The 24,406-nt window shown below is 44.4% G+C and overlaps 1 protein-coding gene across 2 annotated transcripts in view; it reads left to right on the top strand.

Annotated features, from left to right (window-relative positions):
* The window catches only part of TRIM67 (tripartite motif containing 67), a 286,203-nt gene that overhangs the window by 239,850 nt on the left and 21,947 nt on the right, over positions 1-24,406 (top strand). For both annotated transcript variants that reach the window (XM_077283277.1, XM_077283276.1), the window contains exon 7: positions 13,668-13,806. In XM_077283277.1, the coding sequence (XP_077139392.1) occupies positions 13,668-13,806 (139 nt within the window). The remainder of the gene's footprint in view (positions 1-13,667; positions 13,807-24,406) is intronic.

Below are 24,406 nucleotides of genomic sequence, written 5' to 3'. Positions count from 1 at the left end.
GTGTGTTAGGCAGTGCAGCGGCAGCCGCCGAGACCAGAGCAGGGAGGGAGCAGCGCGGCGCGGGAACGTTGAGAGGTGAGGAGTGTTTTTTTTTTAAACTATAACAGTGACAGTGAGTACTGGACTATGGGGCCATTCTTGGGGGAGGGGGGCTGTGCTGTATACTACATGTCTGTGCTATATACTACATGGCTGTTCTATATACTACATGGCTGTGCTATATACTGCATGGGCTGTTATATGCTACGTGGGCTGTGCTACATGGCTGTTCTCTATGTTCTATATACTACGTGGGCTGTGTTATATAATATGTGGCTGTGCTATATATTATATAGGCTGTTATATGCTACGTGGGCTGTGCTACATGGCTGTTCTATATACTACGTGGGCTGTGTTATATAATATGGGGCTGTGCTATATACTATATGGGCTGTTATATGCTACGTGGGCTGTGCTATATACTACATGGCTGTTCTATATACTACATGGGCCGTGTTATATACTATGTGGGCTGTTATATGCTATGTGGGCTGTGCTACATGGCTGTTCTATATGTTCTATATACTACGTGGGCTGTGTTATATAATATGTGGCTGTGCTATATACTATATGGGCTGTTATATGCTACGTGGGCTGTGCTATATACTACATGGCTGTTCTATATACTACATGGGCCGTGTTATATACTATGTGGGCTGTTATATGCTACGTGGGCTGTGCTACATGGCTGTTCTATATGTTCTATATACTACGTGGGCTGTGTTATATAATATGTGGCTGTGCTATATATTATGTGGGCTGTTATATGCTATGTGGGCTGTGCTACATGGCTGTTCTATATGTTCTATATACTACGTGGGCTGTGTTATATAATATATGGCTGTGCTATATACTATATAGGCTGTTATATGCTACGTGGGCTGTGCTACATGGCTGTTCTATATGTTCTATATACTACGTGGGCTGTGTTATATAATATGTGGCTGTGCTATATACTATATGGGCTGTTATATGCTACGTGGGCTGTGCTATATACTACATGACTGTTCTATATACTACGTGGGCTGTGTTATATAATATGTGGCTGTGCTATATACTATATGGGCTGTTATATGCTACGTGGGCTGTGTTATATGCTGCGTGGCTGTTCTATATACTACATGGGCCGTGTTATATACTATGTGGGCTGTTATATGCTACGTGGGCTGTGCTACATGGCTGTTCTATATGTTCTATATACTACGTGGGCTGTGTTATATAATATGTGGCTGTGCTATATACTATATGGGCTGTTATATGCTACGAGGGCTGTGTTATATGCTACGTGGCTGTGCTATATACTACATGGCTGTATTATATGCTACGTGGCTGTGCTATATACTATGTGGCTGTGTTATATGCTACATGGCTGTGCAATATACTACATGGCTGTGTTATATACTACGTGGGCTGTGTTATATACTACCTGGCTGTGTTATATGCGATCATGAATCGTGGTATGTGTTAAAGGGGGGGCCCACTGAGACTCTTTCACCCGGGCCCTCAAAAACCTGGAGGCGGCCCTGTTGGGGAGTGTCAAATTTAAGTAATCTGAATTGGGGGTATTTGTATAGGAGAGAAGTACAAAATACACAGTAGACATTGTACGTTCTGTATTATGATTAAAATATATTTCTGATTTCTAGAGAATATAATATATATGTGGTATAATAGGTCCACATCTTGCATTTACACATTACACATGTGGTCAAAATTGTTGGTACCCCTCATTTAATGACAGAAAATCCCACAATGGTCACAGAGATACTGTAACTTGAATCAGATAAAAGTAATAATAAATAAACAATCTATTGAAAATGAACAAATGAAAGTCAGACATTGCTTTTCAACCATGCTTCCACAGAATTTAAAAAAAATAAAACTTTTGAAATAGGCCTGGACAGAAATGATGGTACCCCTGAAAATAATGTGACAAAAGGGACGTGTTAAATCAAGGTGTGTCCACTAACTAGCATCACAGGTGACTATAATCTTGGAATCAAAGAGTGGTCCTGTATATTGGGCTACTGATACCCACTGTGCTGTTTGGTGATAAGGTGTGTATCACACCCAACATGGACCAGAGGAAGCAAAGGAAAGAATTGTCTCAGGAGATTAGAAATAAAATGATAGACAAACATGTTAAAGGTAAAAGTTATAAGACCATCTCCAAGCATCTTGATGTTCCTGTGACTACAGTTGCACATATTATTCAGAAATTTAAGATCCATGGGACTGTAGCCAACCTCCCTGGACGTGGCCGCAGGAAGAAAATTTATGACAAATTAAAGAGACAGATAATACGAATGGTAACAAAAGAGCCCCAAAAAACTTCTAAACACATTAAAGGTGAACTTCAAGCTCAAGGAACATTAGTGTCGGATCGCACCATTCATCGTTGTATGAGCCAAAGTGGACTTCATGGGAGACAGCCAAGGAGGACACCATTGTTGAAAGAAAATCATAAAAACGCCAGACTGAAATTTGCCAAACTACATGTTGACAAGCCACAAAGCTTCTGGGAGAATGTCCTTTGGACAGATGAGACAAAAATTGAACTTTTTGGAAAGGCTATATTCAAGCTCTATGTTCACAGAAGGGAAAATGAAGCATATCACGAAAAGAACACTGTCCCTACTGTGAAACATGGAGGAGGCTCTGTTATGTTCTGGGGCTGCTTTGCTGCATCTGGTACAGGGTGTCTAGACTCTGTGCAGGGTACAATGAAATCTCAAGACTATCAAGGGATTCTAGAGAGAAATGTGCTGCTAAGTTTCAGAAAGCATGGTCTCAGTCGCAGGTCATGGGTCTTGCAACAGGATAATGACCCAGAACACACAGCTAAAAACACCCAAAAATGGCTAAGAGGAAAACATTGGCCTTCTATGATCCCTGACCTAAATCCTATTGAGCATCTTTGGAAAGAGCAGAAAGATGCCGTCTGGAAAAGGCAACCTTCAAACACGAGACAAGTGGAGCAGTTTGCTCTTGAGGAGTAGGCCAAAATACCTGTCGAGAGGTGCAGAAGTCTCATTGACAGTTACAGGAATCGTTTGATTGCAGTGATTGCTTCAAAATGTTGTGCAACAAAATATTAAGTTAAGGGTACCATCATTTCTGTCCAAGCCTATTTCATGAGGTTTTTTTTTTTTTTATTCTGTGGAAACATGGTTGAAAAGCAATTTTCATAGATTTTTTATTTATTTATTATTACTTTTGTCAGTTTCAAGTTATTTATGTGACCATTGTGGGTTTTTCTGTCAATAAATGAGGGGTACCAACAATTTTGACCATGTGTGTAGCTTACATTGAATCTCTTAAAAGGTTAACTCCTAGACAGGCCAGATGGTCTTCATTTTTCTCTCAGTTGAATTTTTCTATTACATTCTTGCCAGGGTTTAAAAATGTGAAACTGATGCATTATCTCGTAGTCTAGATTCCATTTCTCCTCCAGAACCTCCATCCTCTATTATTCCTGAGGGTGTTGTGGTGTCTATGGTAACCTCGGAATTGGAAAAGGAGATTCTTAAAGTCCAGGTGTTGGCTCCTTCCGCTTCCCCAAGGTCCAAATTATTTGTGACTGTGTACCTAAGATTGCGGGTGCTGCAGGAGTTTCATGATTCCGTTTTAAGTGGTCATCCTGGGGTTACTGCTACATAGAAAGCCGTTGCTAGAATTTTTTGGTGGCTGTCCATGCGTAATGATATTAAAGATTTTGTATCTGCTTGTGAAGTCTGTGCACCCGCCAAATTCAGTCATACCCAGCCGGCTGGGAAATTGGCTCTATTGCCAATTTCAGAAAGACCATGGTCTCATTTGCCCGTGGATTTCATTACAGATTTGCCTCTTTCTGATGGGAAAACTGCTATCTAAATGGTAGTTGATCGATTTAGCAGACAAGCTCATTTTGTTCCATTGTCAGGATTACCTAATGCTGAGACACTCTCCAGGTTGTTTATATCTCATATTGTAAGGTTACATGGGATCCCTCTGAACATTGTCTCCGATAAGGGAGTACAATTTGTCTCTAAATTTTGCAGAGCTTTTTGCAGTAAACTAGGGATTGATTTGTCATTTTCATTGGCTTATCACCCTGAAACCAATAGTCAGACTGAAAGGACAAATAAGTCTTTGGAACAAATTTTTAGGTGCTTTATGGCAGCTCGACAGGAGGACTGGTCTTCGTTTTTACCTTTCGCTGAGTTTGCTTTTAACAGTCGAGTACATCAATCTACTGGAACCTCACTGTTCTTCTGTAATTATGGTTTTCATCCCCAATTTGGTGAATTTTTGAGGACTAGTTCTGAATGCCCCGGGGTGGAGGTCGCCGTACAGAGACTTGGGAATGTCTGGAGGGAGGTTCTGAAAAATATTGGGACTGCTCAGATTTGTCAAAAAACGAAAGACAGATAGAAGAGGTTTGGTGGGTCTTTTTTAAAAATTGGTGATAAGGTTTGGTTGTCATCTAGGAATATTAAACTTAAAGTGCCGTCGGCAAAGTTGGGTCCAAAGTTTATTGGTCCATATGAGATCCTAGAGGTGGTCAATCCTGTGGCATTTAGATTAAAGCTTCCTCCATTCATACGCATCCCTAACATATTCCATAAATTTCCTATTAAAGGAGTATGTCCCTTCTGCATTGTCTCCCTCATCCCTGCCTCCTTCACTTTTAGTAGACAGTGGCCTGGAGTATGAGGTTCAGAGGGTTGTGGATTCTCCTCTAGTCCATAATTTCCTCCAGCACCTCATCCACTGGAGTGGATATGAACCAGAGGAAAGATCCTGGGTCCCTGCTCGAGATGTGAATTCTGATTGGTTAGTCAGGGCCTTCTATCAAAAATTTCCTGGGAAGCCTGGGGGTCCGGTGGCCACCCTAGAAGAGGGGGTACTATCACGGTTCCACCCCTCAGTGTGTCTAAGTATTCTAAATCCGATTTTTCTTTATTTTTATAAGAGTTTGCCACTTTAAGCCATCTATTCAAGTGATTTGCTTTATAATAAACCTGGATATCAGGGAGTCCGATGCCTCCTTTGTATTTTGGTTGGGATAGGATTTTATGCGCTAGCCTTGGTTTTTTTATACTTCAATATGTATTGAAACACTACCTGTTTAATTGAAGATAAGAAGGATGGAAGGATAGATCTTTCTACCTATCCAAGATAATAGAGGGTTGTCGTAAGTTTTAAGGATGGATCAAATTTTCTCTATCAGAGGTAGAAAATTCCTTTGGTACAAGAAATTAGGATTGTTCGTGATTAGTGATGAGCGAATATACTCGTGACTTGAGATTTCTCGAGCATGCTCGGAGGTCCTCCGTGTATTTTTTAGTGCTCGTAGTTTTATTTTTTCTTGCCGCTGCTGAATGATTTACATCTGTTAGCCAGCATAAATACATGTGGGGATTCCCTAGCAACAAGGCAACCCCCACATGTACTTATGCTGGCTAACAGATGTAAATCATTCAGCTGCGCAAGAAAAACTAAAACTCAGAGCACTAAAAAATACTCGGAGGACCCCTGAGCGTGCTCGAGAAATCACGAGTAACGAGTATATTCGCTCATCACTATTTGTGATATGTATTCAAAAGTATTTTATGAAGTTATTGGACCAGTTAAAGGGAGTTATTTTCAAACATTGTATATCTGGCACCGGCATAGATATGTTGAGCGCTTCAGATTTTTCGAAATTAACTTTGAAATTGGATAGTATACCGAAATGGTCAAAAATATCTAAAACTGTAGGGAATGCTTTTTTAGGGTTAGTTATCATAATTAACAAGTCATCAGCAAAGACTGCTGCTAGATGTTCAGAATGTTTAATTTTTATACCTTGTATATCAGGATCTTGCCTGATCCCCTGCACCAATGTCTCCAAAACCAGGATGAATAGGGAAGGAGATAGAGGACACCCCTGCCACGTCCCATTCTGGATATCGAAACTCTGAAAAAGAGTACCATTTCTCCTTATTCTTGCAGAAGGGGTGGAATAAAGAGAAAGGCTTCAATAAATTTTGGCTGGAAGGCAAGGTTTTCCAGAGTATATGCAAGAAATTGCCAACTTATCCTGTCGAATCCCCTCTCTCCTTGCTTAGGAAATTACATGTATAATAGTGGTTGAATTATCTTTTTCCTCACTACACTTAACAAAGCCTGCTTGATCTCCATTAATTATGTGAGTGAGAACACCACTAATTCTTTTGGCTAGAAGTTTGGCCCATAATTTTATGTCAGCATTCAGAGGCCAGATTGGGTGGTAGCTTCCACACTGAATAGGATCTTTCCCCTCATTGTGGATAATTCATATATGTGCTTCTAGCGTTTGTTTGGAGGGACACTCACACTCAAAAAAGGAATTAAATACATTTTCTTTCTGAAGTAGTAAGGATTTAATAAGTTTTTCGTAGTAAATAATTGGAAGGCTATCTGGGCCAGGGGATTTCCCATTAGGGATGGTTTTCAACATGTCCATTCATTACTTCTTTTGGAGAAATTTGAGAAGTTAATTTTGTTATATCTTCAGGTTTGAGAACAAGGAGTGACAAGGAGTTGAGAAATTCTTAAATTTTCTTTGTAGCTACCTGTGGGTCGCACGTAGATAGTGGGGTTTCTATATTGTATAGGTTTTGATAAAAAGGTTTTAAAAGAATTTGCTATGGCTTTTGTTTTATCAATCAAATCTCCATCTTTTGGTGCAAATCTTTTTAATAAATGTGCATTCTATATTTTTCTTATGTAAAGAGGAGGTTATTTTGCTACTCCTATTGCCATGAAGATACATTTTTTGCTTACACCTGTGATAAAGCTTGACCGAATTAATGTTCAAGACATCTTTAAGTGTACTGTATTTCTCAAATTCAGATTCTTTCGTGCCGCTGAAGCTAAGGATTTTTATGTGTCTTTTATAATGTGCTGATTTGGTGAAGTAGAGGGGAAACTTCCTTTTCTCCAGACTTTTTAATGTGTGAGCTTAGCATGATCAACTCACCTCGAATAACTTCTTTATGAACCTCCCATATTACTGGGGCTGAGGGGGCCAGATCCTTCATTATCTAGGAAGTATAAATCCAAGATCTTGGTCATTTTGGTAATATTTTCTTCACAGTTTAACAAGGATTTATTTCACCTTCACGTGAATTGATGTTGTGGGAGTGAGGATATGCTGAGTTCCAAGAATATAGGTGCATGGTCTGATATCATTATGGGTCCTAGTATTGACGTGGATTTGATCAGAGGTAATCAGGAACTTTGAAGAAACAGGTAGTCTAATCTATGATCTGTAGAATGTGGATGAGAGAAAAAGGTAAAATCCTTTATTGAGGGATTGGAAAGTCTCCATGTATCTATAAGATGTAGAGAATTTAACGCTAAATGAATTTTCCTAAGGGCTCTCTGAGATAAAGTGGATATTTCAATTAGACACACCCAAAAATGGATTTAAGGGGTGTTAAGGTCTCCACCTATTATAATAAGAAGGCCTTCTTTGAATGACTCCAGGGTTTCCAATGTTTTAGTAAGTCGACCTGATTGCCCCTGGTCAGGGACATAAAGGTTACAGAGTGTAATAGCGGTGTGGGCAATAAACCCCTTGACAAATACATATCTGCCTTATGCATCAGTCAGGCAGTCCCTCAACGTAAAGGGCAAATTATTATGTAGGGCAATGCTGACCCCTCCTAGACGCAGATGAGCTATAACTACTAAACCAAAGTGGAAATTTCAATCTAGTAAGGTCCGTAGTGTGGCCTGACTTAAAGTACGTCTCTTGAATAAAGGCTATAGAAGTGTGATGTTTATATTCGCCCTTCTCGTTGAATGATGCTACCACAATGGTGTCAGAAGTGTTTTTTCCAGCCATATAATTTTTTGAAAGAAAAAGTCCTAAGAATATATGTCCAACAGTCTAGGTTCAGAAACAACATGTAAAATATATCAAACATGTCAATATTAACAATATACGACTTATCTGGATGGGGGGAATCATCCCAAATAGTAGCAGGTGGCGATACCTTCAATAAAAGAAAAAGTCAAAGATACCAGAACAAATATATATAAAGGTTAATATAACCTGCTAACCAAGTTTTCTTGGATATAAGAGATTACTGTCATGGTAAGCTTTGGGAGAACAATTATCAAACGGAAAAAGAGTTCTTAAGTGGGAAACAGGACTAGTCCTTAGCTAAGGACCCAAGGAAAAGAATGGTTTGGAATCTCTGGTTCTCACGGAGGGAGGTTTCTTGACAGTCGTCTTCTGGCCTTGGGTGAAGTTCTCTTTCCCTGCAACGACCATTTTTCAGGCCTCTATAGTTGAGAAAAGCTGAGGTTGACATTTAAAGGCATCCAGAAAGGAACATCAATTTGTTGAATTCCTAGTAAATCCCATGACGCTTGGAGGTTCTTTGGGGTTCATATGAAGATTTGCTTGCTTTCTTTCATAACTGCAACGTCAAATGGATAGAGCCATATATACATCAGCTTCTTTGCACACAAGGTGTCCAGGAGCAGCTTGATTTTCCTCCCTTTCACCAGAGTGCAGTGCACTGTCTTGGAAAATCTGTATCGGATTGCTGTCGAAAGATATTGGGGAAATTTCTCTCATTTTAGTTAGAATGGCTGAGGTGTCGACGTACTGTAGCTCAGAGGACCACATACTATGTCGCTTGGAGGGTCTGAGGTTTTAGGTTTGAACCTCAGGGCTCTGTGTACCCTTTCGATGATAATATTTTCAGCCCTTTCAGGACCCACTATGAGGGTGAATATTTCCATAGTTATTTTCTTTAGAGTATCCGGAACATATGATTCTGGTACCCCCTTCAATATTAGATTTTTGCGCCTGCTCCTATTCTCCTGATCCTCTATTGCCAGCATAACAGAGTTCAGTTGGCATTTTTGTTGGTCCATTTGGTCTTTCGAGTTTTCAGAAAAGTCTAATACGTCAGTTTGCAGATTCAAGGGTTTTAACCCTGTGATCCCATTTGTTTTAGCTCTTACCTAAGCAAAGACAATTCCTGCAGAAGTGGTTGCATTGCCTGCGCCAATGTTTTTTTTAAGAATGATCTGGAAATCGGTGCAGGTGCTGATGAGTGAGAGTCTGAATCTGAATCATTGCTAGAATCTGTGTCAGCTGCTGAGGCTTGAGTTGACTGCTGGGAAGCCGCTTTCTGGGAAAACTTTTGAGGAGTAGACAACGTATTTTTTAGAAACTTGTCGAGATCACCTTGTTTGGGAGGAAATAGAGTGCTCTCAGGATCTTTAACACGCTCCTTACTTATTTTAACTATTTTGATATATCAATTATGAGCGTGTGAGAAATAATATCACCACCTGTTCATATTTTAGTTTTAAATTGGCATTTTAAATAAGGGGGTCAGTTTTGAATTTGTTGTTGATCAAGATGGATCCCAAGCTTTAGATCTGAGATTTACTGTCTTTGAAATTTGGTTGCAAGAGATGAGTATTTAATATACGTTGTTTTGTAGTTGCTGGCAGAAAGAGCGGTAATGTCTTATTGCTTATATTTTATAACGATGACTTTTTGTCTGAAGTTGAGCAACGGATGATAGCTGTGTCTTTAGTGTTAGTTTTCAAGTGTCATTAATATATTCATTCCAAGTGAGATCAGATGACCAGCAGGTGCCAATGGCGGGTAAAGAATGAGAATATTACAGGAAATTGATATGCCAAACGTCTGGTATAAGATTTGCACTTATAGTCTTTTTGATGTGTTATTAATAGTGACCCCTGCTGTGAACAAAATAAATTTATGTTAACGCTTGTTTCAGAAATATGAACAAGTAAATTACTTTGAGAGATGAAATTGTAGGTATTCCAAACTGAACACTGTGGGTCAGAATAGGCAGTAAGACAGAGCAGCGTGGGAGGGAAAGGCAGAGAGCAGTGCAGCTGTCATTTCCAGTGTTTTACAAAATGGTGGATTTTGGAGCTAATGCAGGTCTGGGAGATGCGCCTCTACCAGCAACAACAAAGCGTGATATTAGATGGTGGAAGGGAGAGGGCACCGGTTCGGGTTTACAGATTGCTTGTTTTAGCGTTAAGCAGGCTGATTGGACTTTCCCGGAGGTTACGGCGCAGCTCCTGTAGCCGGGTGAATCCCCCCAGTCACAGTCCATGCCCTGTCCTCTGCGATGAATAGATGACACACCGACTCCCCGTCACTCCTGGATCTCGCAGACCAGGGTTTTCTTCCGGGTTAGTTTCTTCTGCAGGGACAGCAATGTCTGTCTCCATCTCCTGTGGGCCCCGATGTTGTTGGTCCTCCACTTCTCCTCGGCTCCACTGCAAGTGTCACCACAGGTTTCTTCTCACTCCCCGTGCAAGCAAGAGATCTCAACAGGAAAGCTAGAATGGCTAGAATTTGACTTTACAGGCTGAAAATTAGCCTTTAAGGCCTAGGAGCAGGAGCTCATGCAAGATGCATCCTCTCCTGTTCATATCTAGTCCATGCCCTCCCATTACTACTTCCTTTTTGATGACGCTCCGTTTGAGAATCCCAGTGCATGCTGGAATAATAATAATTTTATTTATATAGCGCTAAAATATTCTACAGCACTTTACAATTAGGCAGGGACATGTACAGATAAAAAAAAACTATACAAAGTAACACATATTTCAACAGTTAGGGTATGTGTCCACGTTCAGGATTGCATCAGGATTTGGTCAGGATTTTATGCAGGTAAAATCTGCACCAAATCTGCACCTGAGGTCACTGGCAGGCCACCTGTGTTGTTTCAGCATTGTAAGGACATGCTGCGTTCTGAAAAGACGCGCCACATGTCCGTTTCTGCGGGTCTGCCGCATGCGTCTTTTAATGCATAGTGGAGACGGGATTTCATGAAATCTCCTCCACTATGCTGCAACATCTGGACGCTGCGTGTTTGACGCTGCGGCTCCACGCAGAACGTGGAAACATACCCTTACAGAAGGAGTGAGGTCCCGGCTCACAAGGGGGGACACTATAAGTAGAACGTGCTGTTATGTAGGATCCAGCTATATTTTTTATTAAATAAGGGTTATCATTTAAAGCTGCATGATCCTGTCACCCACCAGCATCTGTCTAAGTATACTAGTGTGGTTACCATGAGCTATTGGGTGCATGGAGGATGTGGAGACAGAAGAAAAGTAGGGAGCAGATTGTGATTAACATTTATACTAAGGAAACAGGGGAGAGTTAGGTTAGTCAGGTTAGACCTGTCTAAAGAGATGTCTTTTTAAAGCACACTTAAAAGGATGGGATTAGTCTGATCATTTGGGGTAAAGCATTCCAGAAAACTGGTGCAGCACAAGAGATGTCTTGGAGACGGAGGTGCGAGGTTCGGATTATGGAGGGTGTTGGTCTTAGATCAGTTGCAGAACGGGGGGCACAGGTAAGGTGATAGACAGAAATATAGGGCAGATCTGTGGAGAGCTTTGTAGGTGAGAGATATGAGTAATGGTTAACCAATGCAATGACTGACAAGGTGGAGACATCAGTAAAGTGGCTGGACAGAAATACGACCCTGGTTGCCACATTCAGGATGGATTGGAGTGGAGAAAGTTTGGATAGAGGGAAATCGATCAGTAAAGAGTTGCAATAGTCCAGACAAGAATGAATCAGAGCGACAGTAAGAGTTTTTGCAGTTTCAAAGGGGAGAAAAGATCGGATTCTAGAGATGTTTTTAAGACACAGGTACCATGAGCTGGTGAGTGATTGAAAATAGGGAATAAAGAAAAGTTCTGTGTCAAATATGATCCCAAGACAGCAAGAGTGCCGCTCGGGAGTAATGGTTGAGGGCATACAGCAGACAATCGCTGGTATTTTGTGTTAAGGTGGGGGTGATGTCAGGAGAAGATGTGTATAATTGGGTGTCATCAGCGTTCATGTACAATCCCTGGCTGCTCCGCGCACCGAACATGGTGCCCCCCATAGACCAGCACACTGCTCTCCTGAAATACTCTGTGCTGCTGTCACCCTGCTCCCTCCACCATATATCTCCCGGAATCCTTGCTGCCTGCCATCCTCGGTGACTGTCTACTTGTCAGTATAACTTTGCAATCACCAACAAAATGGCTTCTCACTGGGTTCCTAAATATCATCCTCTCTTATCCCTTAGCAAACACCCAGAAGGGGAGGAGAGGAGACATCACACACGTCAGCACACTCCGCCCATAATTACTGCAGTGCAGTAATGTGAGCTAGTTGTACACTAGGTTTTTGTCCAATTTCAGCAGCTGCTCCCCCTAGTGTTTAAAAGTGGAAAAGCCAAACTTTTTCAAATTATTTTTTATATTTTACTAAATTATAAACAAATGATAATATTTTTTAAGAAAATGTAAAACATTAATTCTTTACATTTTTTCAATTGCTGGAAACAATTTTTTTTTTATGGCACCTTCCCTTTAAGTAACAGCAAGTTTGAAAGAAGAGGGAAAAATACCCGAATAAAGAGACAGGTTAAATATTTTAGTTAGGTGGGTAGTAACAGCTGGGGAGAGTGACCTTAAGAGATGTGAGGGAATAGGGTTACTGGTGCAGGTTGTAGGGTGAGAAGAAGAAACTTCTTCTGTGACACGCCTGAAGATGGAAAGTGAAATTAAGGTGCGGGAGGGAAGGGGATCCAGGTTCTAAGGGAATTGTGAAAAAATGTCCTGATGGATGTGGTTGATTTTTTTTTGTAGGAAATAAGTGTCCAAATCTTCAGGTTGGTGACCGGGACCTGTACTTTAGGGCTCAGGAATAGTGGAAAGATATGAACAGTCATTTTGGATTGTTGGCTAGTGTTGTGATGAGGGTGGTAAAGTAAACTTGTTTGACCAAATGGAAAGCAGAATTATAGGTTTTGAGCATGAACTTATAATGGATGAAGTCTTCTGCTGAGAGTGATTTTCTTCAGAGACTGTCGGCACATATTGAGCAGCGCTCTAGAAAATATGTTTGCAGCGTCTGCCAGAGTTGCTGCTTTCTGTGTTGGGTCTTTCTGCATGTATGGAATACTCCAGTGAAGTGTCATCATGGAGCATTGGTTGCGATCACTGCCGCAATCTCTGCCCCTCACTGAAATCAATTGTCATCAGTGATGATTGTTTCATCTGCTGGGCTAGTACCTGGATGATGTGCACTGTGCGATGTGCACAAAGACAGCGCGGTCTCTCGGCGGGTCAGATCAGTAGCAATGAGCTGGAAACTGTGTGCTTTGTCAGTGATGTTGCCAGCATCGCTCACGCAAGTGACGTCACTAATGGGGGTGGCACTGGTCTCTGCAAGCCGAGTATTTGTTTTACAACGTGCACTGACAGTGCGCTCTGTTGCCGACTTATCACTACTGATTTGAGTCCGTGTGAGAACACACTGTCATTGTTTCCAAAAAGTACAGAAATGTATGGATAGCTTGAAACCCTCTACACGTTGCAAAATGCTTCCGACACACACCTCTCATGGAATGAGAAACCAAAGAGCTGATAAAGTCTAAATCAGGGCCTAAATTTTACACTGTTCCTTGAAAGTGAATATATTATATAAAATGATTCATCCATTCATTAATGTATGATGCACCATTCATTAATTTATGATGCGTACAATGTAGTTTTAACCTCACCTTTATATGTCATGATGATTTGTTTTTCTGTCATTTTAGGAAGTTTATGTGGGAAAAGAAACTTTATGCACTATTGATGGTCTCCATTTCAACAGCACATACAATGCAAGAGTCAAAGCATTTAATTCAACAGGCCTTGGGCCTTATAGCAAAACTGTAGTTCTCCAGACATCTGATGGTTTGTACAGAATATGATTTTCACATTTGTATTTTTACTGTGAAGTTATACATGAATATCTATATTAGATGGAATTAAATGTAGCCTGTCTGCCCAAACTAACAGTATAAACTGAGAACATAGCGTTGTAGGGTCAACGCCCCCATACAAATCACATCTATAAGCTCCAATTCATCAAAGTGTTTTTGCCATGTTGCCCAAAAATGTTACAAGTTTTGGTGCTTTCGAGCTAGTTTTACATAGCTCTGCCAAAACGTGCAGAGCTGGGGTGGGTGGAAATGACCATGCATCTATAGCTTGTCTAATTCATGACAAGCTGTGGCGTATCTTATGCCAGAAATCTTACTCCAGTCCTTCTTCTGTTCTGCAGAAGTTTAATTAAATATGCTAATTAGGCTGCCCGTTTACTCTTTGTATTTCCAAAAGGCTCGGTACATTGTTGCGCCCACTGGTTTTACAAGACCGCCCTCTTTCACTGGTGATTGACAGAACAGGCTTGAGCTTTCTTTACAGACAGTGCTCTCTCCAGGCAAGTCAGAATTATCAATGACCAGTGAAGGAGGAGGGGACAACCAAATGGATGAAATCGTGCACTGAACTACTTGGTCATAGCAAGTGTGCACTAAACCACTTAGCCGCAGCAAGGGTGCTCTAAACCACTTGGCTGCAGCAAGGGTGCATGGAACCACTTGGCCGCAGCAAGGGTGCATGGAACCACTTGGCCGCAGTAATCAAGCACTAAACCACTTGGCCACAGTAAGGGAGCACTAAACCACTTGGCCGCAGTAATGGTGCACTAAACCACTTGGCCACAGCAAGGGTGCATGGAACCACTTGGCCGCAGTAATCGAGCACTAAACCACTTGGCCACAGTAAGGGTGCACTAAACCACTTGGCCGCAGCAAGGGTGCATGGAACCACTTGGCCGCAGCAAGGGTGTACTGAACCACTTGACCGCAGCAAGGGTGCACTGAACCACTTGGACGCAGCAAGGGTGCATTGAACCACTTGCCGGAGCAAGGGTTCACTGAACCACTTAGACGCAGCAAGGGTGCACTGAACCACTTGGACACAAGGATGCACTGAACCACTTGGCCGCAGCAAGGGTTCACTGAACCACTTGGACACAGCAAGGGTGCACTGAACCACTTGACCGCAGCAAGGGTGCACTGAACCACTTGGACGCAGCAAGGGTGCATTGAACCACTTGCCGGAGCAAGGGTTCACTGAACCACTTAGACGCAGCAAGGGTGCACTGAACCACTTGGACACAAGGATGCACTGAACCACTTGGCCGCAGCAAGGGTTCACTGAACCACTTGGACACAGCAAGGGTGCACTGAACCACTTGACCGCAGCAAGGGTGCACTGAACCACTTGGCCGCAACAAGGGTGCACTGAACCACTTGGCCTCAGCAAGGGTGCACTAAGCACTGTAATTACCATGTGTGATTAAACTTCAGTTGCTGCAGAATGGAGGCAGCTGTTAGAATAGTAAGGTCATTTTTGTTGTTGTTTTATTTTTATAAGTGTTATATTCCCTACAATTCTATGTCCTTAATTTACCATGTCAGTTTGGGTTGACATGCTACTTTTAACCCTTTCCCTGCCAAGGACATATCTCATGCATCTGTACGAGGGTGGTGCTGTTATGAACAGTAAGGAACACGCTGTTACTTTAAGAAACTGCACCCCCTTGTCTGGCGTGATGGAAAGTTCTGCTTCTCCCTTGCAATAGACTGTATGAATGGACTGGACTGTGCAGATGGCAGGGGTAGAGCCTGAACTGTGTGTGTGTGAGCTGAGGCTGCTGCACAGAGAACTTTGTGCTGATAGCTGCAAGAGAGGAGAACTGTGTCCTGATATAGCTGCAAGAGAGGACCCTGAGCCTGTAACGGAGTGGACTCGTGAGATTTGACAGACTTTTCCGGGTGCAGCAAGAGTGGCTGTCCTGTGTTAGTTCGAGGAGCCACGAAGATACCGAGAAAGGGATTTACAGTTTCCAGGAGCACCTCCAGGACCCAGAAGCAAGGAGAAGACCACGTTTCACAGAGCTGACAGAAAGCCGTGTGCACCGCCGTACTAGACTACTGGGGGCCCCGGGACTGGATCTGAGTCCCCAATATCACCCTGAGTTTATTCCTGCTTTGTGCACATGTCAGGGCCTAGTGTAGGCTTCAACAGTCAGAACACGGCAGCCGTGAGGCCTGCTTAGTAAAGGCCAGGGAGGTTATACGTAGAGTAGCATCATTCTTTGTTTCTTGTTTGCATTTACTTGTGTGACATATATTGAGTCTGTAACAGTTGAAGCACCGTGCTATTTTACGGACAAGCTAAAGAATATAATTCTTGTAAATTATCTTTTGCCATTGCATACCCCTGTTTGCATCTTCCTCATCCACTTCATTCCTTGCCTTCCAATAAATCTACCCTTTGTTGTTTGCACCTCATCTTGTGTACAGTAGTCTTCCTGCACCGTGGTGGTCCCCCGGCCATCGCTTCAAGTGGCTCTGCGAGCAGGGTACTGTCACGAAGATGGAGGCAGCAGACAGCAATGGTGGGAATGCTAATGTTAATGGAGATGCTGTGGGCATTGGTGTAACCCCTGCAAGGGCACTTGAAGCGGAGATTGCTTTAACTGCCCTAGAAAAAAAAGCCCGTAGAAACATCTGTCTACAACCAGAACTCGCCTGCAGTACCCTGAAGGAGCTAGGGAAGTTCCTGGAAGAGTTCTACGGTGAGACTGCCAGCGCCGGACACCTTCGCACCAAATTTTTCTCTAGGCTGCAGCAGGAAAAAGAAGGAATTTCTCAGTATGCAACAGCACTGCAAGAAGTGTTAGCAGAGGTGCAGAGAAAGGAGGCAGATGGATTTGGTGGCATGGGCTCTAAAGACCTGATACTCCGGGAGCAATTCATTCTGGGACTGCATAGCACATCCTTGAGGTGAGCACTGTCAGAACGGGTCCGGGCAGATCCGGCTCTTACGTTTCGTCAAATCGGAAACAGTGGCCCGAAGTAAAGAAGAGAGCTGGGGTGATGCGTGTCCAGGGCGCCAATACCAGAGGGCACCCAAACCATCAGGAAGTGCTGGTCCAGGTGGTGCAAGACTTGCAGCGGTCCCTTGTTAACGTGCAAGAAAAACTGACCGAGATGGAGCGAAGAGTGGGGGAACTACAACAGTCTGACCCACCGTACTCATGCAACCATCCTTCGGCCCGACCGATACGGGATCAGTGGGAGCAAGGCCCCTCCCATCAGGCATCAGAGGCACGAGGACAGGCTCGAGGTGCCCCCCGGCGAGGAGGCATCCAATGCTGGGAATGTGGAGGACAGGGGCACCTTGCCGGAGACTGTCAGAACTATACTCAGGACCAGCAGAAGCCACCGTTAAACTACCAACCCCCAAAGTAGTGCGGCACTCTGCGGGGGAGGCAAGGAGAGAGGCCACTCCATATCATAATGAACACTTGATTGCTGGGTGTCCCTTCCTATGTGCTGAATTCGAGGGAGTTCTAGTGGATAGATACCGGGTCACAAGTGAAGATGATGCCAGAAGCGTATTTCAGGCAGCATTTCCAGGCCCTGGCCAAGCCAGAAAAAGAGACATTGATCCGGTTGTTTGCTGCCAACCAACAACCGATCCCGGTCATAGGGGTCGTGTGGATGAATATTCGAATCTGTCGGCAAGAAGTGGTGAGAAAAGGGATCCTGCTAGTCCCTGAGCCTATCAAAGAAGATGTGCCTCTAGTACTGGGAATGAATATCCTACGTGAACTCGATCAGATTATGTTTACCAAACGGAGACCAGGATATTGGAAGAAGGCTACTACACATAAGCCTACTCAAGAAGCCCTTCAATTACTGATCCGCGTCTGTGGGACGCAAAAGAGTGTGCCATCTTTTCAGATGGTAGGGGTCATCAGGGCTCCTGGTTAAGAACCCATAATCCTGCCTCCCGAGCGAGAAACTATAGTATACCTTCCAGTGGGGACTCATCGCAACCTTGACAGGTTGGAAGTGATTATTCAGCCTGTGGTAGGCGGAGGAGTGGACCAAGAAGTCATGATAGGTTGTACGATAGCTGTGGTCCAGCAAGGACATGTCCCCATAAGAGCTTTGAATGTGGACCCCGTGGAGGTCACCTTGCCGCGAGGGACAGATCTGGCCCTGGTGTACCTACATTATGGTGAAGTGGTGAGTCAGAAGGAGATGTCTTTATCGCCAAAAGAAGGTGCGGGGTGGACCCTAGCAGTTGCTGCAGGGGCCGAAGAGACGCCATCCCCCGAGTGGAGTGGACAGGTCATCCTTGATCAAATGGAAGTGGATGTGAAGGCTCTGGGCCCTGAGCGTGTGCAAGCAATAGAAACTATTCTGTGGGAAAATCAGGCTGCATTCGCCCGTCATGTCGAGGATTTCGGCTGTACTGAAGCCATCACGCATGAGATACCGACCGGGGAAACTCGTCCGATTCAAGAACGATACCGGTAGATCCCATCCAAGATGTATCAGGAGGTGAAAACATTACTGAGGAAGATGCTGGATTCAGGAGTGGTGCAGAGTAGTCAGAGCCCTTGGGCAGCCCCGGTGGTGCTCGTCAAGAAAAAGGATGGGACCATCCGATTCTGTGTAAATTACAGGAAACTCAATGCCTGCACTGTTCGAGACTCGTATCCGTTGCCCCGCATCAAGGAATCCTTGACAGCATCATGGAAAGCTAAGTACTTCTCCACCCTGGATCTAGCAAGCGGGTACTGGCAAGTAGCCGTGGCAGAGAAAGACAAAGAGAAAACCGTCTTCATTCTCCCTATGGGGCTGTTCGAGTTTAACCGGATGCCCTTCGGGCCCTCCAGTGCTCCGGGCACGTTTCAACGGCTGATGGAAAAGTGTTTGGGAGACTTAAATTTTAAGGCTACGCTGATCTATTTGGATGACATCATTGTGTTTTTGGCCTCATTCGAAGAACACCTTGCCCGGCTTGGACAGGTACTTGGAAGACTGCGGGCTCATAACCTGAAGGTGAAACCAAAGCAGTGCCACCTCTTCAAGAGAGAGATCGAGTACCTGGGCCATATAGTGTCACAAGATGGAGTTCTACCCTCGCCAGAAAAAGTGGCTGCTATCCAGAAATGGCCAGTTCCTCTAACAGTGAGAGAACTCCAGGCCTTTCTGGGGCTCGCCGGGTACTACCGCCAGTTTGTTAAAGAGTTTGCGAATGTGGCAGGTCCTGTCAATGAGCTGCTGAGGGGGACTGCTGGAGTGCCAAAGACCCAGTACATCCTTTGGGCCCAGAGACAATACGAGGCCTTCCAGGCTATAGAGAATGCCCTTACCTCAGCCCCAATTTGGCCTACGCAGATTTCGATCAACCGTTCCTGTTGTACACAGATGGTAGCCTTCATGGACTCGGTGCAGTACTTTCTCAGATACAGGATGGACATGAGAGTCATCGAGTATGCCAGCAGGTCCCTGCGAGACAGCAAAAGAAACCCTCACAATTACAGCTCCTTCCTGTTAGAGCTCCTGGCCCTGGTGAGGGCCATGACAGAAAAGTTTGCGGGCTTTCTGACAGGTACCAAGATTCAAGTTCGAACAGACAATAATCCCCTGGCCCACCTTGAGAATGCTAAATTGGGGGCCTTAGAACAACAGTGGGTGGCTCGCCTAGCCAAATTTGACTTTACCATCTGTTATCGCTCTGCTACCGAAAACGCAAATGCTGATGGGCTGTCAAGAGTGTCTGTGGAGACTCCAGTGGGGGATCTCGATGAGTAACTCGAAGAGGGGAAACCCCAGACTTTCGTAAGTTTAAGTCCCAAGTGGTTGCGGCCCAGTCAGGAAGGGAGGCCTGCACATTACCCCGGTCCCTGGGGAGAACCAAGGAGGAATGGGGACATGTTCAGGATGAAGACGAAGGGCTGAGACAGATGAAATGGTGGGTAACTCAGAAGCGGAAGCCTGGCAAACGAGAGAGATGATCTGGACTCTGAAATGAAGAGTGTGTTACACCAGTGGGATAGACTGGAAGTGCGAGAGTCAGTGCTATATTGTAAGAGACAACAGCCAAAAAATATGGAAGTAAGGTGGCAGGTGGTCATCCCGGGAAGAATGGCTCAAGAAGTAGCTAAAGAAGCCCACGAATTTGGAGCTCACTTTGGCCCCACAAAGACCTTCCAATGGTTACAGTGGTATGTGTATTGCCCCCGGTTGGAGTCTGTGGTGAAAGAGGTTTGCCGGCAATGTCGAGTATGTGACCTCGACATTGCCGGCAAGAGTACCGAGCAGAGGGCACCCATCCAGACCATACAAACTAAGGAACCGCTAGAAGTCTTGATGATCGACTATCTCCTCGTGGGACACTCAGCCCGGGGGCTACAGTACTGTTTGGTGATCACCGATCGTTTCTCTAAGTTCGCAGTAGTCACCCCGACTAGAGATCAGACTGCAGAATCGGCAGCTCGAGCCATCTGTCAAGACTTCATCTGGGTGTATGGGTGCCCAAAGCGCATCCACTCCGACCAAGGCGCATGTTTCCAAGGCAAGGTGATGGAAGAACTGTATCGTATGTATGGCATAGAGCGGTCCCGGACCACCCCTTACCACCCTCAAGGTAACGGAGCATGTGAACATTTCAACCGAACCTTACTTCAAATACTGAGAATGTTGGAGGAGGATAAGAAGGCGTGTTGGCCAGACTACCTGCCAGAGTTGGTCTGGCCCTACAACAATTGGGTCCACTCCACCACAGGTTATACCCCCTATCTACTGCTGTTTGGAAGAGCTGGATAAGAGATCATTGAGCTGAATTTGGAACAGTCAGAGGCGCTGATGGAGCAAACTGTCACTTCATGGGTGAAAGAGCATCAGCAACGATTACAAACGATACTTCGGTTGGCGGGTCAGCAGCTGCAAGAAAAAGAACATACGGGCTGCAAACCAACTCAAGAGTTACCGCTCCAACCCCGAGACAGAGTATTAGTCAGAGAGAAATGCCCCAAGGGAAAACTAAGTGAGAGATGGGAAGTACAGCCTTACAGAGTAATCGAGCGAGTTTATGCCAACGGGCCTGTCTACAAGTTTCAGATTGAGAGTGGGGTGTCCGCCCCTAGAGAATCTCACAGGAATATGCTGCGGCCCTGCCGGTCTGAGATCTGTTCTACACCATTGCCGCCTAGAGGCGCTACTCCACTTCCTGAATCTGTCATGCCTGATGGTTAAATCGATGACGAGTAGTGGACCGTCCCTGACACCGTAGGGGGTCCTCAGCCGCACAGAGACGGTAATCCCATGGATGTTCTAGTACCGCCACGTGAGGACGAGACCAGACAAGAGCCCAGGATGACTCCTGCAGCAAGTGTTCCTCTGGAAGATAGTCAAGCCTTGCCTGGCAGCCAAGAGCTTTGGAGATCCCAGAAGTCTAATGCAGGGGTTCCACCAGTCCGATATGTAGAACAGTGTGCTTTGTCTGTTTTTACAACTTTGTTGCCTCCTCTATAGGTGCTGTTTCTGTATTGCACGTTCCTTCATTACACTTTGACCTTGATGCTGTGATGGCCGAGGACGACCATCATTAAGAAGGGAGGCATGTAGGAGGGTGGTGCTGTTATGAACAGTAAGGAACACGCTGTTACTTTAACAGACTGCACCCCCTTGTCTGGCATGATAGAATGTTCTGCTTCTCCCTTGCAATAGACTGTATGAATGGACTAGACTGTGCAGATGGCAGGGGTGGAGCCTGAACTGTGTGTGTGTGAGCTGAGGCTGCTGCAGAGAGAACTTTGTGCTGATAGCTGCAAGAGAGGAGAACTGTGCCCTGATATGGCTGCAAGAGAGGACCCCCAGCCTGTAACGGAGTGGACTTGTGAGATTTGACAGACTTTTCCGGGTGCAGCAAGGGTGGCTGTCCTGTGTTAGTTCGAGGAGCCACGAAGATACCGAGAAAGGGATTTACAGTTTCCAGGAGCACCGCCAGGACCCAGAAGCAAGGAGAAGACCACGTTTCACGGAGCTGACAGAAAGCCATGCGCACCACCGCACTAGACTGCTGGGGGCCCCCGGGATTGGATCTGAGTCCCCAACATCACCGTGAGTTTGTTCCTGCTTTGTGCACATGTCAGGGCCTATTGTAGGCTTCAATAGTCAGAACACGGCAGCCATAAGGCCTGCTTAGTAAAGGCCAGGGAGGTTATACGTAGAGTAGCATCATTCTTTGTTTCTTGTTTGCATTTACTTGTGTGACATATATTGAGTCTGTAACAGTTGGAGCACCGTGCTGTTTTACGGACAAGCTAAGGAATATAACTCTTGTAAATTATCTTTTGCCATTGCATACCCCTGTTTGCATCTTCCTCATCCACTTCATTCCTTGCCTTCCAATAAATCTACCCTTTGTTGTTTGCACCTCATCTTGTGTACAGTAGTCTTCCTGCACCGTGGTGGTCCCCTGGCCATCGCTTCATATCCTTGCAGGGTGCTTACACAGTAAAGAGGTATGAAATACATTCTGGCTATTAATCTTCATATCTTCTCCATATCTCAGCATGGATTGCAGCTACAGAACGAATCAAAGATCATCCTAAAAGAGAGGCTCAACCTTAAAGAGTAACTATCATTTCATTTATTTTCCATAAATCACATAAAAAAAAGAAAATGTGCACTGCTTCTTATTATAGAAATCTGCTTCTTTCTCCTAATTCTGAATTAACGGGTAAAATCTGTATTCAGTGAAGACAAATTTTCACATTATTGTGATAGGAGAACACAATTGGTACTCATAAAGTTCTATGGAGACCTGCAACTGTTGTTTCGGGAGAACTTGCAGTGCTCTTTCCATAGAATTTTAAAGACACCATCTGCCATCTTTTATCTCAATAATATGAAAATATGTCAGATTTTACATTTTATCCATGAATTGAGAAAGAAAAATCAATCCAGGATATGAAAGAAGCACATTACTTTGACAAGATATACAGTGCCTTTGAAAAAGTATTTATACACAATTAACTTTTCTACATTTTTTTTAATGTTACACCTGCAAACGTAAATGTTTTTTTTATTGTGATTTATGTGATAAACCAACATAAAGTAGCTTGTATTCATGAAGTGAAAATGAAATGATACATGGTTTACTAATTAAAAATATAAATCTGAGAATTGTGATGTGCATTTGATTTCAACCCCCGTGTTTCAATACTTTGAGGGTATGTTTCCATGGTGAGTAAACGCTGCGGGTTGGACTCTGCGTTCATCTGCAGCGTCAAACCCGCAACAATCAGATGTCACACTAACTTTTCTGCAGAGACCGACATGTGTGACGCCCCAGGGTCCTGGTTGTCACAGTGACATTGCTTTCCTCACAGGGAGAGTGATGTTACGCTTGGAAGCGTTGAAGGATATCTCTCTATCAGGTAATCATAATGCACACAACATGTTCACACTCCAGGCCAGAAGGGGGAGCCCACACCCTGTTTATGGGTGGCTCCCCTATATAAATTCTGATTTGGAGGGAAACGGTCAGAAAGTGAGTTACAGAGAAGAGTGCAGACCCACAAAGAGTGTCAGGAGGTCTGAAGTGGCCCTATAGTCTGAAGTACTACAACCCCTGGAGAAAGAGACATACAGAAGGAAAGAACATCATTCAGTGAGCGAGCAGGGGAGTGAAGCACAGGAGAGTGACATCAGGGGAGGACAGCTGCGAATTAACTATCTCCCTCTGAAGCGGAGATCACTGGTAGCCAGAACACCGGGGTTGTAAGGGACTCTAACACTTACAGCAGAGAGAGGCAGGACGGCTGAACTGCAAGTTACCTGTCCGCCTCAATACCCAGGAGGCACAGTGACGCATACAGCCTGGGTAAAGATACAGCTCCTGTAAAAAGGCTTGAGTTACCTGTCATATGGGTTTGTGTCCTATCCTATCTGAGGGACAGAGAAGAACTGTGAGGACCTTATCAGAAGCCATTGGCAGTAAGGGACTACAACACCACCGCGCTAGATGAAGGTTTTCATCTCCACCTGGTAAAGGGGAACTCTGGATTCACTTCCAAGCCGGCCGGACTCTGCCTGTCCTGTGATCTGGTACCCTGGTCTGTGGCTGCCTGAAGTCTTCAGTTAAACCAGTTAAAGAGAATGCAAACCTGTGTCCTTTTTCTTTACTGCGCCATTCACCATCTTCCATCTACACACCGGGAGCCCTGGGGATATACTTCACCTGTGGGAAGTTATACCATCTAGCAACCATAACATCACCCCAGAGGACCCCTTAAAGCAGCGTCGGTCGCCACTGACCGAATACCACAGGTGACGTCACGAACATAAACGTTATTCAATTTCCCTTTTACATGGGTGCCCAGGGCCATGGACTGGGTCACCGCCACCGTGACATCCCCCTGTGAGTACCAGACCCTGTACCAAGTACCCCACGGCCTTGGCGGGCGACTCATCTGCAGACCGCAGCATGTCAATTTATCTTTCGGAGACGCTCAGTCTCTGCAAGATAAATTTCCCATCCAATGTATTGGGCACGGTGATTCCACACAGTTCAGTGAACACATGCAGCATCACCTGCGTTCAAAACGTAACTTTTAGTTGAACTGGACTTT

This window comes from Ranitomeya variabilis, chromosome 2, assembly GCF_051348905.1.
Source record: "Ranitomeya variabilis isolate aRanVar5 chromosome 2, aRanVar5.hap1, whole genome shotgun sequence".
Lineage (NCBI taxonomy): Eukaryota > Metazoa > Chordata > Amphibia > Anura > Dendrobatidae > Ranitomeya > Ranitomeya variabilis.
Note: the sequence above shows the minus strand (reverse complement) of the source record. Positions and strands in the feature narration are given on the sequence as shown.